We start from the raw sequence: 20,326 nt of genomic DNA, 5'->3' as shown, positions 1-20,326 counted from the left end.
CATAAAGCCCATTACAAGTCTTAACTCATTTTTGACCAAATGTGTAGTTACTGCGCTTTGCCTTTTTGTAGGGCAGTAGGTCTTTCTCCATTATATCCCCTAAGCTATGGAACTCTCTTCCCCTGGCTCTTAGGACAACAACCACACTTTTTCTTAAACATTTTACATAACTTACAGTCATAATGTATCCTTACGTACCATTATTATTTTGCCCACCTTCTATGGTGTCTGTAAATAGTGTTTGTTTCTGTCATAGTGTCTGTTTGATTTCGATTGTAATGCAATATGCAACTGCAATCTCTCAACATTTTGGACTGGGCAAATGTCTACTGTCCATTTATTATGTATAATCTGACTGTTCTTCTCTGTTATTGTGAAGCATCATTGAGCTCGGGAAAGGCACAATATAAAATAAACATATTATGCTTATTATTATAACATAAGGACAGATCTTTTGAGCACAGCTGATGACGCTTTGAAGTGACACTTGAGTGATCAAGAATATTCCAATATTTAAAAAAAATATTTCCTTCAATTCATCCTTCCTCATTTTCTTTCCGTGCAGCCTTCCCTTGCATTCTACAGGGGGTGGATATGTGAGGAAAACAAATGAAGATGCACACATAAGAAATTAGAAGCACCCACAGGTTTTAGTGAAGATGGAGGGAATCTTGAATAGCTCCAAGTTCTGGATGATTTTGGCAAGGAACCTTCTGGGGTTTGCTAGAAAGCTGAAAATTAAGAGAACTTTCACTTTTCAGCATAACAATGATCCCAAACACATTTAAATCAACAATAGAATGGCTTCACCAAAGAAAGATTAATGTGGAATTGCCCAATCAGGATCCAGACCTGAATTCTATAGAAAAGCTTTGGTGGGACCTGAAGAGGGCTGTGTGCAGGTGATGTCCTCGCATCTGAAACATTTTTGCAAAAAAGAGTGGTAAAATATTCCCATCAAGATGTGCCAAGCTGATAAACTCTTATCCAAACAGATAGTGATGTGATAACATCAGAGGGGGCTTCAGTATTAGTTTATTGGTGTGCCCACTTATGCAGTTAGTTATTCCAAGTTTTTTTCTCTCTTATTAACAGGGGTGTAGACTTACCCACTGTGCATGGTTCCATTCTCCAGTAAACTTAAGACTGTTTACAAAAGAAATGTGACATCTGCTTTACAACAGATTCTGACCATACTGCATAGAAAAGGTATTGCATTGTGTTCTGTTTTGTGATGTCTGTAACTTGACTTTGTTGATCCCATGTATTTATTACCTTCCTTATGCCAGCTAAATACTGCACAATTTTGGCAACAACCTACAGCCAAGATAAGGGAAAGGGCAAGGGTGGGAGAGCCATGGCTTCAGCAAGCAACAGTTCTAACCTTTATATTCTTTTTTTTTTCTGTATCACTTCTCCAGTATGTTTGGTAGTTCAGACAGTGATGTCGGCGATTCTTTGTTTCAAAAAGTATAGCACCTAAATTGTACCCCAGATAGTCATGTAGTCTGAGAAAAGCAGCGTTCCAATGAATTTAAAAATGGTGTAATGTGTTCCCAGCATTAAACATATGCATTCAGTCTATATTGGCTGGAAGGGACACGGGATATTGTAGAGGCGGTTTGAACCATATGTCTGGATTGAGCCTGGTAGGAGCATGATCTGAAGTTCTGAAGATGTGATCTGAGCAAACAAAATAGAAATAGAAATTTAGTACAGACATTTTTTAAAAACAACTGATGCAGGGCCGTCCTTTAGGGGCCCAGCGGCGGATGCAAACAGACCAACCAAGGGGGCCCGCTTCCTCTAAGGGTGCTTTCACACCTGCCTTGTTTAGTTCGGTTGAATCGCACTAGAGTTCGTTTTCCGAATTGGTGTCGTTCGTTTGGGCAGGTGTGAATGCAGCAATCACACTCGGGTGCGCATCAAAAGCTGCCGCATGTATGCTTTCAAACGAACTCTGGAGCGGTTCGTTTGTGGTGAGAACGTGATCCGAACTCGAACAGACCCAACTGCCAAATAACTGTGCATTTTTGGACTAAACCAGCTGCCGTAGTCAGCCGCGCTGTGCGTTATGGGATGAGGACTAATGTTTGTTGACATTTTGCACTAGCATGGCAGCTCGCGGACAAACGTGGAGTTCTGAGGAGGTGCGGAGCCTCATAGAGATATGGTCTGATGACCATATTAGCTCCCAACTCTCCAAAACTCATAAAAACAGTGAAATATTTGCTTTGTTTAGTAAACAGCTCAGGGAAAGGGGGTTTCAGAGATCTGTGGAACAGTGCAGGGTAAAGGCAAAGAAACTTCGCCAGCAATACATAAAAGTGAGGGATGCACTTAATAAAACAGGCAGCTCTGGTAAGGAGAAAGACAAGTTCCCTTGGTACGATGACCTCGACAAAATTCTTGGGACAAAACTCGACGTTGATCCGGTGGATGTTGTTGAGTCCCATGATAGTCCAACATTGTCATCGTCAGATTCCAATGCTACTGATGCTAACACAATTGACCAGGCTACTGCATCTGATACAGAGATTGACGGTGAGTTTATTTACTTTTTTCACTTGCCAATACCAACCACTTTTTCAGAAGTTATTGTGTAACTTTAGGCATAGATAGTGGTATACTTTGTCTTGCCAATATGACAGCCAGTCAGGAAACTTATCATTAACCAAAAGCAGCTATATAAACCTGTTGCTTGTTTGCATGCTATATTCTCTTTGTTATACACACACACACACACACACACACACACACAGCATTTTGTATATTGCAACATGTACTGAAATATATTTTTTATCTGTATTAATCAAAATTGTGTAATTCAATAAACAGTGGGAGATTCAAGAAGCATATCCTGTGATGCAGATGACACAAACACCGTTGCTGATGCTGGACTGTCTTTTAAATCAAGCACAGAGAGCAGTGTCAATGAAGAAGGCATCAGAGGAGGGAGACTGCCCATTCCTGGAGCCAAGGCTTGAAAAAGGAAAAGAAAGCCTTGCCAAGCTGATGATGGAATCCAGGCATATATGATGGACAACAGAATAATGCTAAATGAATTGCATAGAGCTGAACAGACTCAGGTGGCTCAAGAGGCTTCCAGTTTTGAGAGAATACTTAAGGCACAACATGAGGCTGAGGAGAGAAGATTCCTGATGATGCACGCACAGCAACAGGCCACTAACCAGATGTTTCTTAATCTAATGGGTACTATTGCAAGTGCGTTGAATCCTGATCAGCATCAACCTCATTCCACAAATATGCCAGCCTGGACCATGACACCCCCACCAACATCAATCACTAGTCCTTGGTCCCAGCCATTTAGAGTAGCTACACAATGCATTTTGAATGTTGTGTTGCTGCTAGGGATGCACCGATCCACATTTTTTCACTTCCGATCTGAGCCCGATACCTGACTTTGGATATTGGCCGATACCGATACTTTTCCGATACCAGAGCTGTGTTTGCTTTAACATTATTTATCATTATTGTTGATTTTATATGATGCTGAAATAAACTCCTCTCTACAAGCAAGGATGATATGTACGTATGTATGTCAATATATATATATATATATATATATATATATATATATATATAATAGATATAAACAATAGATAGACAATTAAACAAAGATACACATTATACAGGCCTACACAGTGCTTTAATTTCAGGAAGGTCTACTAACATTATTCAGGTATGGTCTAAAAAGAATTATAATAAAATAATCAAAAGTAAAATAGCACTGCAAAGTTTATCATAGATAGATTTATGCTTATTAAAGCTGAAGTTATTCATTCAAGAGCTGTGAGTGATTTTCTCTTTGCCTTTTGTTGTCAGTAATGTCGCAATCGTCACATTTATACTGCTGCCCCTTTAAGAACAAGTTCAGATTTCATATCTACTGATGCTCCATATTTTCTCCCAACTATTTCCATAACTACGTTCATTTTAGACATAAACGGTGGTTTAAGTGTTAATCTCCAAGCCGGTCGTTTTGACATTTTTGTGCAGGCTACATTTGATCGTTTAGACGCGCATATGAAGCCCAGAGTATAATTTGCTTGTCTTGTTGCGGTCTGTTACGGAGCGCGCGCCGCAGTGGGAACAGAATCTCTTGCGCAAATTTTGTGCTTTTAATAGCTCTTTTTTTTTTTTTTTTTCACTCTTATTTTTATTTTTTTAAAGTCAACACAAAGCATGGTTATCACAGTTTCGAGTATGGTTACAAAAGGCAAAAAAAATAAAAATAAATAAATAAAAATGAACAATAAAACAAAAGACAGCAACCAGATGTTATGATAGAAAAAAAGACAAATAAAAATAAAACCTTCAGATTACACAGTTTCTAATGCTATTTTATATGCTATCCATTTGTGCCATTTTTCTTTAAATTCTGCTTCTTTCAGTCTAAGGATAAAAGTCAGTCTTTCCATGGTAAATATATCCTGCACAATGTCCATCCACTGAGTATGGCTAGGTGGCTCAGGTTTGAGCCAGCTTCTTGTTATCGCTTTCCTCCCTGCCGACAGTAATATCTTAACCAAATATCGATCATCTTTCTTTACATTGGTCAAAAGGCCCAGATACATTGTTATAAAAGTTAATGGTACAGAATACTTCAGTACTTTGCAAAGAGTGAGATGGACAGAAGTCCAGAAAGGTTTTATTTCAAGACAGTCCCAGAAAACATGTGTGTGATTAGCATCCACAGAACCACATTGCCTCCAACACACTTGCTGAGTAGCCAATTGTTTACTTTTAATAGATGGCGTGATAAAGAATCGTATGAAATTTTTCCAATTGAATTCTCTCCATTTTTGTGAATTTGTGGATGTCTGTGACAACTCACAGATTTTGTACCATTCCTCATTTGAGATCTTGACAGCTGCTTCTCTTTCCCACTTTTCTTTGACATACAGGGTTGTGTTTTTCTGACAGGACATTAAGCTAGTGTACAGCTTTGAGGTAATTTTGTGTGTTTTCTGTTGGTATGCTCCACACATAATCTCTAAAACAGCATTAGGTTCATTTCTGTCCTTAATTTCTTTATTATAGTATTCTCTTAGTTGTAAGTATCGGAAGAAGTCTCGATTATCTAAACTAAATTTGTCTTTCAGATATTGAAAATTTCTTATTTCTCCATTATTAATTAAATTACAAAAAGCTGTGACCCCTCTATTGATCCAAAATTTGAAATTTGAGTCACCCATTCCTGGTTTGAAGTCTTTGTCATGCGCTACCCATCTTAATATTTTTCTTTCTTTCTTCAGTTTTAATTGTCTTGCTACACTATACCAAATTTCCATTGTGAATTGTGCAATTGGGTCAAGTAATTCAGTTATATCGGTTGGGATATGGTCCTCTCCCATGAGTGTCTGAACATTGTACCCAGGGATGCACGTCTCAATCTCTTTCCATTTGGCACAGTAACTAGGGTCACACCAGCAACACAGGTAACGCAATTGAGCTGCATAGAAATATAATTTTAAATTAGGAAGGGCCATGCCCCCCTTATCCTTTTGCAGCTGTAATGTTGAGTACCTAACTCTAGGCCTCTTCCCCTCCCATATGAACTTCGATAACAGCTTATCCCACTCGTTGAATTGTTTTGACGGTATATTTACCGGGAGGGATTGAAATAAGTAGAGTAGCCTAGGGAGGATGTTCATTTTTACCACTTTTATTCTATCACTTAAATCAAGTGGGTAAGTAGACCATCTCTGAATGTCTATTCTAATACTTTCGTTTATAGGATTATAATTAAAGTTATATAATAGTGAAGAATCATTAGATAGAATCACTCCAAGGTATTTAATTTTGTTAGAGCTCCAATTTATATCATATGTGCGTGCAGTTTCATTTGAGGGTGAATGGTTAAACAGTAGCATTTGGGTTTTGGAAATGTTCAACTTGTATCCAGCATATTCATTATACTTTCCCAAAAGATCCATCAGTATGGGAAGTGATATGTTAATATCTTCTAGAAATAACAATATATCATCCGCAAATAATCCGATCTTTTGTTCTCTTTCGTTGATCATAATCCCCTTTAAATCATCTTTCTCCCTAATTGCTTGAGCTAGTGGTTCAATGTATAAAGCAAAAAGGGAGGGACTCAATCCGCAGCCCTGTCTACAACCTCTACTGAGTTCAAACCGGTCTGTCAGAGATCCATTCACTTTAATTCTTGCGGTTGGCTTATCATAAATTGCTCTAATACATTGAATAGAATCATTAGTAAGGCCAAATTTCTCCAACGTTAAATATAAGAAATCCCAATTTACTCGATCGAAGGCTTTTTCTGCGTCGAGGCTGATCAAGGCCGCTTTAAGCTTATTGCTGGAAATATTGTGAATCACTTGCAGACTCCTTCTGATATTATCTTGAGTTTGCCTACCAATTATAAAGCCAGTCTGGTCTTCATCAATTAAATCAGAAATAAAGGTTTCAAATCGTTTAGAAATAATGGATGTATATAGCTTATAGTCCACATTTAAAATTGATATTGGCCTATAATTGGCACAATTATCTCTATCTTTATTTTCTTTGGGGATCAGGGTAATAATTGCTTCCTTCCATGAGGGAGGGGTCTTGCCTTCTTTGTGAATGTAGTTTAAAGCTCTAAGAAGAAGCGGCTTCAATTCTACCTTAAATGTCCTGTACCACTCGCCGGGGAAACCATCACTACCTGGGGCTTTATTTGCCTTTAATCTATTTATTGCTTTATCCAGTTCTTTTGATGTAATTTCTGCTAATATTCTTTTATTTTGTATTTCTCCTATACAGGGAAGGTCTAATTTGTCTAGGAATGCTCTGATCAACTCTTTGTTAGAAGCGCCCTCTTGTGAATATAATTTGCTGTAGTACTGATAAAAAGTGTTTTCTATTTCTTTTGGCTCAGTTTGAAGCTTTTGCGAGGTAGGGTCTTTAATTTTCAAAATTGTTGAGTCCACCTGTTGTTTGCGTAATTTTCTAGCGAGAAACTTTGTTGATTTTGGGCCTAGTTCATAATATGCTTGTTTTGTAAACCTAGATTTTTTCTCTACTTCGTCATCTAAATAATTTTCAAGTTGCAGTTTCAATTTTTTTATTTCTTTTTGAGTGTCTTGATCTTTTTTCAAAATGAATTTTTCCTCTTTATCTTTTAAATCTTTAATTAATCTTTTATATGCTTCAATCCTAGTTTTCTTAATGTTTGTTGCTTTGGCTATTAGTTTTCCTCGTAAGACAGCTTTTAGCGTGTCCCAAACTATTGATGGATCCACTTCCCCATTGTCATTCTCTTCTATAAAAGTTTTGATGTCCTGTTTGATAGATCCAACTACTGATTGGTTGTTAAGGAGGCCAACATTTAATCGCCATACAGTATTTTTGGGGTTATTCTCCAAGTTAAGAGTTAAATATATTGCGCTGTGGTCTGAAACATCAGTGACTCCGATCTTACATTCGGTTACCCTGTAGAAATCTTCCTGTCTCATTATAAAATAGTCTATTCTTGAATGAACCAAGTGAGGTACTGAGTAATGTGTATAGTCTCTCATAGTTGGGTTGAGCTTCCTCCACACATCTACCAAGCCAGTTTCCTCTAGCATAATATTAAGTAATTTTGTAAGATTTCTTTTACTCCTATTTTTGCTTGTGGAATCTAGTTTCGAATTTAAAACAGCATTCCAATCCCCTCCACATACACAGATCCCTTCCGCTTCTGCTGTGAGTGTATCAAAAAAATCTTTATAAAATGTTGTTTCGCATTCAGGTGGTGCGTAGATGTTAACCAATGTCATAAGATTATTATTGATTTTACCCTTCACTAGAATATATCGACCCTCCTTATCCTTTATTTCTTTGAAAGTGTCAAGCTTTATTTTTTTAGTAACAAGTATTGCAACTCCCCTCCTATGACTTTGTGAATGTGAGCTATAAAATATGTTGTAGCCAAATTTAATAAGTTTTTCATGTTCCAAAGCTCCTAAATGTGTTTCCTGTAATAAGATGATGTGCGTATCGTCTTTCCTTATCTTATTCATCACCCTTGCCCGCTTTACTGGGTTACCTAACCCATTGACATTTAATGACATTATTTTAAGCTTTTTACTGTGCATCATAAATGTGAGGTAGTTCAAATTGGTTGCTTGTCTTATAACCATGAACTTCGAACATGAACTGTTTAAACAAAAATAGAAACAAAGCTGAACTTAAAGCAACAGAACAAATAACATTAAACTGAAAAGAGGCTTCCAAGGCAGGGTACTCGCAATTCCTCCATTTCGCCAAAATAAGGTAAGGGGAAAAGCCTCTCTCTAAGAGAGGACCCCCTCCCAGAACCAGTGTATAAAACAACAAGAGCTTTTCCACTAATTCTACCTTAGGCGTTTTAACTCCTTCAAATCAGGCTATTTGAATCATAAAAAATGACAATGATAATGTTTATATCGTTGACAGTCGATGACAAAATAGAACTGAACACATAGTTCTTTGGAACATAGTTAGTACCTATTTCCATCAGGCCACCAGGTCTTTGTCTTCTCGGTTCAAGTATTGAGCTTCCGTTGGAATTCCCGCAGCCGCTCCCGTGCTCTCCTGCCTGTGTCCTTCTCTCCGCGCCGGGGCATGCGTTGCCAAGACGATATTTGGTCCAGTCTTCGGGTCGCTGATAAGCCAGTTCCGCTGGTATTATCCCCACCGGGATGGTCCTCTGGCAAAAGACCACGGCGACGCAGATCACTTTCGGCTTCCTCAGCGCTGTTGTAGGTCTGTTGGCCACTCTCCCAATGGATCCGCAACCGGGTGTATGGCGTCTGGAAGCGTATGCCGTGCTCTTTCAAAACAATCTTAACTTTTTTATAAGCTTTGCGTTGCTGAATCACGTCTGTTGTGTAGTCGTGGTCAAAAGAGAGAAATTTATCCCCAAGCTGAATTTTCTTTTTCCAGGCGTTTCTGAGAACTGTTTCTTTGACTCTATACTGAAGAAAGTTAACAACTATTGATCTTGGGGGGTTGTCGGGGGTCGGTTTCGGGCCCAGTGATCGGTGTGCGCGTTGTATTTGGGCATCAGTTCCTTCTTCAATAAGTTTTTCGCTCACCAACAGCTTCTCCACAAATTGAATCACAGAGGGACCTTCCATTTCCTCGCGTACCCCGTATATTCTGAGGTTGTTTCGTCTCCCCCTTGACTCCAAATCGTCAACTTTTCCCCGCAGTGCCCTTTGCTCTTTTAGTGACTCTTGGAGCACTTCATTTGCCGCTGCTGACCAACTTTCCAATTCCTCAATGCGCGCCTCCGCCGCCTCGAGTTTATTGTCATGATCTTGTAGGGTTAGCGTCGTAGCAGTTAACTGTTGGTTAATCTGTTGTCTGAATTCTGACAGTTCCTCTTTCACTTCTCTCTTCACCTCATCTTTAAACGAAGTTAGATCGGTATTTAGTTGGGTTCGAAGGTTAGTTATTTGATCGCTTATATCTTTCAAACTCGGTTGAGAAGTCGAGGCACTGCTGTGTGCGTTTATGTTAGCATTGTTTGCCTCGGGTGTATTCGCTTCTTTGCGTCCCTCTTGTTCCGCTTTTCCAGTCATCTTTTGGTTTCTTGTTTTACCCCCACTCATATTCCAGTCTTTTACCTAAACTTGGATAATATTCTCTGAATTCAAGGGGTTTTAATCGCCTGACTTTACGGAGCTCACGTTTCACACGTCCATCTCGTTCCGTCGCATACCGGAAGCCTAATAGCTCTTTTTATTATTAAAAGCGTCCCGCAATTTAGCAACAGCAGAGACTGCATTTTACAACAATCACAGATCGTGCTGATTCTGTCTTAAAGTTTGAGTTTTAAGGAGAAATGATAGTGCACCGCCGCGATGGGAAGTTGGCTAGACAGAATGCGGCTATTGTTTTTAATGGTTTTTTACCTCAATACATTCTTTAATCTTTGGAAATCAGACTAATATCACAGATCTAAAATGTAACCAGGCTACGTTTGAATGTTTAGTTCTGTGCTCTGTCGTCACGCATTAAGCAGGGCTGTCGTGTTGTGCTTGCTGTGGCACCGCGTGAGAGATCTCTCTTTCTCTTCTCTGGAGTGCGAATTGCAAACATGCATCACAGACAAATAGTTTAATTTATACGGCTTTGCAAACATTGCATTTTGCTGTCTTGCTCTGCTGCGGTGTTTCCAGTGAAGTATTTCCACCATAGGATTTCCATACAGCGAACATGTTGGTAGCTCAATGCTGTCCTGCTAGCTGGCTGCAAACTGCGGAATGGATTTCCTGAGCGGGGGTGTATGTGTCTCATTGAGCCCTATTTTTTACAGTCTATGATTGAGCTGCACCTCCGTTCAGGATATCCATTCCACAGTTTGCTAGCAGACTAGCAGGCCCGGGGAATCCCTTTTGGAGTCATTTCAGCAGCCAACGTTAAAGCGCAGACATGGATCATAAATATCGGATTTCTCCGCAGGTTGGATCGGAAAAATACGTGAATTACGATGGTATCGGGTCCTGATACCGATAATGGATCGGATCGGCCCCATCCCTAGTTGCTGCTGTGCGTGTCCCAGGTCATCATGTACAGGTCCTTCTTCCTCTGCAGCGGTTTCTCCCTCCGCAACGGTTTTTCCCTCCAGAAATTTCTCTTTCTGTATCTCACAGAAATTATGCAGCACACAGCAATCAGACACAATACGGCTTACAAAAGTTATGTGGGTCTCATTTTCTTTAAGAAGGCAATGCCAGCGTCCTTTGAGGCACCCAAAGGCACGCTCTACAGTCATACGTGCTTGGCTCAATCTGTGGTTGAAGTTGAGCTGCTGTGGTGTTACTGCTCCTCCCTCTGGGTAAGCTTTCATGAGCCAAGTTAGTAGAGGGTAAGCCGAATCACCCAAAAGAAAGAGAGGCACGTCGACCCCCTCAAACGTTTCAGACCAATGAGTTAAAAGAGTGCCTGCACTACCACGCTCCTACAATGATGAGAGGGAGAAAACACGACATGTATCTTGCCTGCTCGTCCAACATTAATGTCCCAAAATCTCATTCTATGGTCCACCACACCTTGCAAAATGATGGAATAGTCTCCCTTCCGGTTGTAGTAACAAGATGAGTTGTCAGGTGGAGCTCTGATCTTGATATGGGTTCCATCTATAGCACCTGCCACCTGAGGGAATCTCCATTTGTCATGAAAACCCTGTGTTATCTGCCTGAACTCTGCTGCAGAGGGATGCTTGATGTACAGAGGCTTCATTACAACATTTATGGCAGGCACAACCTCTTGGGTGATAGTGCAACATGTTGATAACCCAACACCAAACAGTTGCGACATAGATCTGTACTCCAGGTTTGTGGATAACCTCCAAATACAAATTGCAACACGAGCCTCTACAAATGCTCCTGTGTTTAACAGAAATATGAAATTGGTCATCTAGTCAATATGATAACTTTCAGGAAAATAACTTGATTTAAATTATTATTATATGTAAACTGCTATCATTAAAATTGGTAGATGAACTAGAGCTATGTAGTTTTTGTTAAGATTTTACACCTTTAATAATGTTTCTCACTTTGAATAAAGGTTTAATGCTATAACTTGCCTGCAATCTTGACCGATATTTCAAACAGTTAAATAACAAGCAGATTCTTAGGTAGGGTTACCAAACCTTCTTCAACGTCAAATTTAAGGACTTTCCACACTTAGAAGAAAAGGTTCTATATAGAACCTTAAAAGGTTCTAAAGCTAATTCTAATGCTTTACTTGCAGGACTTGGATTCCTCCCTACCTAAACTCTTGGAGGTAATTGATCAGTTTCATATTTGCTCTGGTTACAAATTAAATATCACAAAAACTCAAATTATCTACTTTAATTATTCCACAGGAGAAGAAATTAAAAATAAATTAAATGTAAATTGGAAAACAAAAACACTGAAATATTTAGGGATAACCATAACAAAAATACCTGAGCTCCTATATAAAGCAAATTATAACCCAATAAATGATGACATAAAAAAAAGATCTGGAGAGGTGGTCGACCTACCCGCTAGATTTTAGTAGTAGAATAAATGTAATAAAAATGAATATTTTGCCAAGGCTCTTGTATCTATTCCAGTCATTACCAGTGGAAATACCACTTAAACAATTTGTACAATGGGACAAAATGGTATCAAGGTTCATATGGGAAGGAAAACGCCCCAGAATACATCTCTCTACTTTGCATCTTTGAAAAGAGAAAGGAGGAATGGCTCTCCCAAACTTCAAATTGTATTTTCAAGCTGCACAATTACGACCTTTGTGCCTTTGGTGTGATAATTCTTATATTGCACGATGGAAAGATATAGAGACCTATGTACCAGATTATAATGTTCAAACCTTGTTGGGTGAGGAAGGTCTAGATGACACCCGAAGGAAGGGTCTGAATCCCATAGCTGTATTTTCCATTGGGATATGGTTTTCTCTGATTAAGCAATTGAAACTTAAAAATGATCAAAAAGTACTGAGATGGATTGCACTGGATAACAGATTTAAACCGGCTCTTTATGACAGTACTTTTAAAGATTGGATGAATAAGGGCCTAACAGCTCTCTGTATAGTTATCAAAAACAACAAGATGAAGAGTTTTCAGGAGCTAAAAGATAACTTTGATCTAAATAACCAGGATTTATTCAGATACTTACAGTTGAGAGACTACTACTGTAAAGAAATTAAGGGGTCTTCTTCTAATGTGGTAAACCCTCTTATTGAAATAATGTGTGGGGCTTATCAACAAAAGACCAATAAGATTCTGTCTAAACTCTATCAGAGTCTGATGGAGAACGTGAAAAACACTACAATGTATGTAAAAATGAAATGGAAATGTGAATTAAAGGTCGTTCTCACGGAGGAGGAATGGTATAAAACGTGTTGCCTACTCCAGACCTCTACCAACTCCCAACAGTGGAGAGAATTTAACTGGAAGTGTTTTATGAGGTTTTTCATCACTCCTTATCTAAAGAGTAAACAACTTGGGATACCTCAAGACTGTTGGAGGGACTGTGGTAGTACGGACGCGAATCACGCCCACATCTTCTGGATATGTCCTAAAATCCAACCATTTTGGTCTACCATTAACATTGCTTTAGAGAAAGTGCTGGGGTACAGTATCCCAAGGAAATGTAAAGTTATGTTTCTCGGAAACATTACAGAAAGTGTGAGGAAGGAGGACATGTATTTAGCAAAGATTTTACTATCTGCGGCTCGAAAGGCTATTACTAAATTATGGCTCAAATCGAAAAGCCCAGATCTACAGCAATGGATAAGTCTAATTCAAAGTATTTTTATCATGGAAAAATTAACCTACATTATAAGGCTAAGGGAGTCAGCTTTCAACGAAAAATGGAGAAAATGGACCAGGTTCCTGGCCCAAGAAACTACATGACTGTTTCTTCCCAACACAATTGTATATTCTGCTAAGTTTGTTATCCAACTGTCTGATTTTCTGGTAAATCTATGTATAAAATGGTAGACATAATGTACAATGGAAGGAGTATTGGAACAATGATTATGATGACCACAACCATGCTATTTTTGTTTTAACTGTACTAGGTACCTCCTCCATGGCCTCCTCTAATTTTATTTTATGTTTAGTTTTTTTATTTATTTATTTGTTTTTTATTATTTTCCCTTTTTTGTTTAAGTGGGTGTTATAAAATTCCAATACAAATTCAAAGTGGAAAAAAAAGGTTCTAAAGCGCTACGTATTTGGAACCCCTAAAATGCAATGCATGTGAATGATCACAAAATTCAAGATATGCGGGTTAAAAAAAATTAATTAATCAATATCAGACGAAGAGTGCCATTTAAGTTTTTATCCTCCAAAATCAGCATGATTAAAATGTGATATTAAGTTACAACAGTTTAATAAACAATAATTTAATTACATACTACATAATGTTGCAGAATAATGTAATATATGAACAAATAATAGCCTATAAAGAACCTTTGTGCCAAAAGGGTTCTTTCTTCTCATTTTAAAAGCTTTTTGTCATGTAGTCGTGTTGTCGAGAGGCCCAAGAGAAGTTAGAAAGACTCAGTACAGTGGAATAGATTTTTCAAAATGCCAGTGGTGATTTATTTTCAGCAGCAGGAGCTCACACAGTGCAGTCCACATGAAGTAAAAGAAAAACAAAGAAACAAAAAAAAAAAAAAAGTAACATATACTGGTGCTAAAACAAAAAGAAAAATGCTGTGAGCAGCAAAAACTGTCACTAAACAATGCCCAGTGGCACATCCACCAAATCATCAGCATGTCTCACCTCAAACATGATCAAACTTTTTGCACAGTACTCACTGGAGGCAACCTCCTCAAACAAGATCTAACAATGGTTTAAATACTCAAGTTTCCCGCCAAACACTAGTGGGCCGTACCATTGTCACGGGGTGGAACCTTTCCCCATGACCCTCACTGAATTTCACAGCAAGCCATTTTCATACAAATACAACTAATGTTCATGAACTCATTGATCATAATACAAACATGCATAACATACAAATGACAAACTCAAACATTTAACACCTCACACAGCACTCATGTCTCCCTCCATCTTGGAACATGGTATGTTCTGACTATGCGCACTACCAGAACCCAACTCCAAAACACTGGCTCCGACAGGTTGTTCTAACATGTACTATAATATACAAATGTCTATCAATAAAGAAATAGTTGACTCGGTTATCATTTGACACATTTACACATTAAACACTCAATGTTGGAATTGTCCATTCATCACAATAGCACCAGGTTGGCACACTAGTGATGATGTCCTTGAACTGGTTCATCATCACATACCCCCCTCCTCAAGACAGCCACTCTTCAAAAGAGGCGTGACAAAAAGTCTGCAATAACATTCACTGTTCCAGCCCTATATTGGACTTTGAACTTAAAAGGTTGGAGAGAAAGATACCACCGTGTAATTCTTGCATTACGGTCTCTCATTTTATTGATCCATTGCAAAGCCCTATGATCAGTCTCCAGAACAAAGTCTTTGCCAATCAAATAATATTTTAAAGTGTTCAGGGCCCGTTTAATGGCCAGAGCCTCCTTTTCAACTGTTGAATAGTTAGTCTCACGAGGAAATAGCTTCCTGCTAATGTACTGCACTGGGTGTCGATCTTGTCCATCACCCTGTAACAATACTGCACCCAATCCCAATGCAGATGCATCTGTTTGAACTACAAAAGGAAGGTCAAAGTTTGGGCTCTGTAGGACAGGCTCTTTGCACAGACAAACCTTTAAATCTTGAAAAGCTTGTTCACACTCCGATGTCCACTTGACTTTTGTGGGGCTACTCTTCCTTGTGAGGTCAGTTAATACTGCGGCTCTGCTGGCAAAATTGGGAACAAATCTCCTGTACCAGCCCACCAAGCCCAGAAAAGACCGAACACTCTTCTTTGGTGTTGGGGGTGCACATGACAAGATAGCTTGCACTTTATCTACCTGAGGCCTGATGGATCCTCCTCCCACGACGTAGCCTAAATACGAGACTTCCTGCTTGGCAATCTGGCACTTTTTGGCATTGACAACCAGACCTGCGTGATGGATCTTATTGAACACTTCAGTGAGATGGTCTAGATGTTCTTCCCACAAATCGCTGAAAATGACAATGTCATCTATATAAGCTGCTGCAAAATGGTCCATTCCTCTCAGTACCCGGTCCACCAAGCGCTGGAAGTTTGCTGTTGCCCCCTGCAGGCCAAAAGGCATAAATTTGAAATGATACAATCCAGAAGGAACACGGAAAGCAGTCAATTCTTTAGCCGAATCAGCCAATGGCACTTGCCAATATCCTTTGCATAAGTCGAGAGTTGTTAGATACTTAGCTTTTCCCAGTCTTTCAATTAGCTCATCGACTCTTGGCATCGGGTATGGATCAAGGGAGGAAACAGCATTAAGCTTTGAGAAGTCCACGCAGAACCTGAGTGAACAATCCTTTTTTGGTACCAGTACTGCACCATTCGCTACTAGATGGTTCTATGATGTCTAAATCAAGCATCACTTTCACTTCCTCTTTCAAAGCAGGAATCAGGCGGGGGGGCACTCTACAATGAGTCTGCCTTATGGGCTCTGTTGGCAGGAGACGGATATTATGCTGTATAAGATCTGTTTTTCCAGGCTGATCACTGAAGAGATTCTCTGGTACTCGTTTCAGGAACTCTCTCTGCTGTTTAGGTGTAAGATGATCTACTGCTGGAAAGGTAATGGACTTTTGATCCACTGGGAAGTATTGCTCCTCCAGTTCCTCTTCTTCGTCCACCTTTCTTGCCCACAGCTGCTCTGACAATGAGCCTTTTCTCTCCTGCCACGGTCTTAAGAGGTTAACATTAAAAACTTGGGACTTCTTCCTACGATCTGTTAGAGAGATCTCATAGTTAGTAGCTCACTTAGTTTCCGTAACACTTCATACGGCCCCTGCCACTTGGCCAGTAATGAACTGTCAGATGTGGGAAGAAGCAGTAACACCTTCTGTCCTGGACCTAATGTTCTCTTCCTACTTGACTGGTCGTACCATTGTTTTTGATGTTGTGCCTTAGTCATATTGACTCTTACTAGCTCTGCCATCGAGTCCATCTTCTCCCTCATCTTAATGACATACGACAAGATATTTGTTTGTTCACTTGCATTGTCTCCTTCTCAGCCCTCCTTTAAGACATCCAAAGGTCCACGAACCTGACGTCCATAAAGCAGTTCAAAAGGTGAGTAGCCTGTAGATGATTGTGGAACTTCCCGATAGGCAAACATCAAGTATGGCAACCACTGGTCCCAGTCTGCACCTGTATCAGACACAAATTTGCGCAACATTGTTTTCAATGTCTGATTGAATCTTTCTACCATACCGTCAGTCCGAGGATGATAAGGGGTGGTCTTAATTGGATGTATACGCAACATTGAATACACTTGCTTGATTTGTCTGGACGTAAAATTGGTTCCCTGGTCTGTAATTATTTCTTTGGGTAAACCTACCCGTGAAAAGAGCTGAACAAGGGCATTAACAATTTGTCTTGTCTTTGTATTTTTAAGAGGAAAAACCTCTGGATATCTAGTAGCATAATCTGCAACCACCAGAATATTTCGCTTTCCCGTTCTACTCTTCTCCAAAGGACCCACTATATCCATAGCAATGTGAGAAAACGGGATGTCAATAATATGTAGACTCACAAGAGGAGCTCTATCTCCCTTTCTAGCTGGACTCACCAGCTGACACTCTGGACAAGACTTACAAAAATCCATTACGTCCACATACATTCTGGGCCAATAAAATCTACTAGCAATTCTGGCTAGCGTTTTCTGCTGGCCTAAATGCCCTGCCCACGGTACAGAATGACCCAACTGCAATACCTTCAGTCTCATGGATTCTGGGACCACCAACCTCTCTCCCTCAGCACCTACAAGGTACAGTCTATCATCTTTAATCACAAAACGATCTTTCTGCAACAAAGCTGGCACAGTGTTTCCCTTGTCTACCTTCTCAAACAAAGGTTTCAGTGTTTTATCTTGCCTTTGAAGTTCCACTGCATCATGAGGAATACACTCAATATCATCTGCCTGAGGTTTAAGCAATTGTTCGACCATTTCTGTACCCTCAACTTTGTTCTGACGCCTCTCACGTTTAGATTTCCTAGTTTTAGGACTCCTACCAAAAGGCAAATCTTCCAGCAGCTGTTTACAGGTCTCACTATGTTTAGCCTGGGCTCTTGTTACCACCCTAGCTTCAGCTATCTCACTGTCATTATGCAAAAGATCTACAAGCACGGGTACATCTCTGCCTAAAATAACTGGATAGGGTGCCTGGTCCATAACACCAACTGACAGATAATAAGCCTGACCCTTTATTTCAATTACCACATCAGTTTTGGGATATCGTTACCTTCCCCCAAACATTCAGACCTTACTTACGTTTGGCTTGAATCAGAGTCAACTAGAGCTTTAAAGAATTTAGTCCCCATCTTTACCTCAATTACAGTGTCTGTATTCAACTCAACCTCTTTTAACCCTGAAGAAGATCTTGGTACATAACAAAGACGGGTATTAGTAACTTTCTGTAAAGGGAAATCTGCTTTCTTATGCCCTGGCTGGCCACATCCATGACAAACAATCACAGTTTTACCCTTACACTGATTAACTACACCCTGATGTTTACTACTGTTTGTACCAGAACTGATCTGTGATACACCGGTATTAGAACCAAAACTGCACAGACCACTACCCCGACCATCCCCAGACTTACCGGTTGAGCTGTTGTCATAGCTCCGCCATCGTCTTGGTTGATACACTGATCGTCTTGCAGCCATAAAGGTCTCCGCCATCTCTGCTGCTTGTTTAGATGTGGTAGGGTTATTCTGTCTCACCCATGTTCTTGTCTCTGGGTTGAGTAATTTAAGGAACTGTTCTAACACAATCTGATCACCGATCTCCTCCTTTGTTCGACTCTTAGGATTCATCCACTTCTCATACAAGTCTCTCAGTCTTACTTGCAGCTCTCTTGGAGTCTCATCTTCTTGGGCACTGTATGATCTGAAGCGTTATCTATAGATTTCAACATTGATTTCAAACTTGTCAAGAATGGCCTGTTTGACATAGTCATAGTTGAGTGAGTTGTCAGGCTCCATGGCCACATAAGCTGTCCTCGCCTTACCAGATAAGAGAGGTAACAAATGCAACACCCAGTCTTGTCTTGGCCATCTGCAAGCTTGAGCGATGCATTCAAAAGTTGTTAAATAATGTTCCATGTTCTCATTATGAGTCCAGGGAAGCATTCTCGGCATTTGGAAACATGGTATTGCAGGTCCTTGTCCCTCAGATGGAATCTCACATGCCGAAGCGGAGTCATCATCTTGTAAGGCCTGTCGACCTGACCGAATGGTTGTAGGCAGATGCACCTCTGGACCTGCTGATGTAGTTGCTGCCCATGACTGTCGCTGTTGTTGGACTTGATGCACTTCAGACTGCAGCTTTGTAAACTAATGGTGAAGCACCTGCCATTTATGCTCTTGGCGCTGTGCCTCTCTTTCCAAGCGATCCTCTCTTTGCTGTTCCTTACGCAAAAATGTTTGCAGCATATCCTTAAGCTGGTCTGTTGTACTCCCAGTTACAACTTCACCTTGATCTGTAGTTGTGCACGTTGCTTCAGCCTCATCTGGAACTTTAAGCTCATCTCTCACCCTTGCTGCATCTTGCTTCTTTGGTGGCATTTTAGTTTAACAATGAACAGTTTATCCTGCCACCCAACTTGCAATATGGTTTGTTGCACCACATGTACTAGTCTCCTATTGGCCTGGAAGCACCACTGCCACCATGTGTCATGTAGTCGTGTTGTCGAGAGGCCCAGGAGAAGTTAGAAAGACTCAGTACAGTGGAATAGATTTTTCAAAATGCCAGTGGTGATTTATTTTCAGCAGCAGGAGCTCACACAGTGCAGTCCATATGAAGTAAAAGAAAAACAAAGAAACAAACAAAAAAAATAAAGTAACATATACTGGTGCTAAAACAAAAAGAAAAATGCTGTGAGCAGCAAAAACTGTCACTAAACAATGCCCAGTGGCACATCCACCAAATCATGAGCATGTCTCACCTCAAGCATGATCAAACTTTTTGCACAGTACTCACTGGAGGCAACCTCCTCAAACAAGATCTAACAATGGTTTATATACTCAAGTTTCCCGCCAAACACTAGTGGGCCGTACCATTGTCACGGGGTGGAACCTTTCCCCATGACCCTCACTGAATTTCACAGCAAGCCATTTTCATACAAATACAACTAATGTTCATGAACTCATTGATCATAATACAAACATAAATCGATAATCATAATACAAACATGCATAACATACAAATGACAATCTCAAACATTTAACACCTCACACAGCATTTATGTCTCCCTTCATCTTGGAACATGGTATGTTCTGACTATGCGCACTACCAGAACCCAACTCCAAAACACTGGCTCAGACAGGTTGCTCTAACATGTACTATAATATACAAATGTCTATCAATAAAGAAATAGTTGACTCGGTTATCATTTGACACATTTACACATTAAACACTCAATGTTGGAATTGTCCATTCATCACAATAGCACCAGGTTGGCACACTAGTGATGATGTCCTTGACCTGGTTCATCATCACACTTTTTTAGCATTAAATATCCTTTCGAGCTGAGTAATGAACCCTGTGCTACATATATAGAACCCTTTTTAAGAGTGCAGAACCAGTTTCCTCAAATTCAAGGACCCAACACAGCATAGTAAGCTAATAAAGTTTATAAGGAGAACTTGTAGGCTTTACAGATGCTCACAGAAA

At 39.8% G+C, this 20,326-nt stretch overlaps 1 protein-coding gene across 1 annotated transcript in view; it reads right to left on the bottom strand.

Moving 5' to 3' along the window:
- Positions 1-1,441: 1,441 nt before the first annotated feature.
- Positions 1,442-20,326, bottom strand: part of cldn15b (claudin 15b) — a 121,568-nt gene continuing 102,683 nt past the window's right edge. Inside the window, exon 5 of the mRNA XM_089129970.1 lies at positions 1,442-1,683. Coding sequence (XP_088986096.1) covers positions 1,563-1,683 — 121 coding nt within the window. The 3' untranslated portion in view covers positions 1,442-1,562. The remainder of the gene's footprint in view (positions 1,684-20,326) is intronic.

This window comes from Pimephales promelas, chromosome 4 (assembly GCF_988280905.1).
Source record: "Pimephales promelas chromosome 4, fPimPro1.hap1.1, whole genome shotgun sequence".
Classification (NCBI taxonomy): Eukaryota; Metazoa; Chordata; class Actinopteri; order Cypriniformes; family Leuciscidae; genus Pimephales; species Pimephales promelas.
Note: the sequence above shows the minus strand (reverse complement) of the source record. Positions and strands in the feature narration are given on the sequence as shown.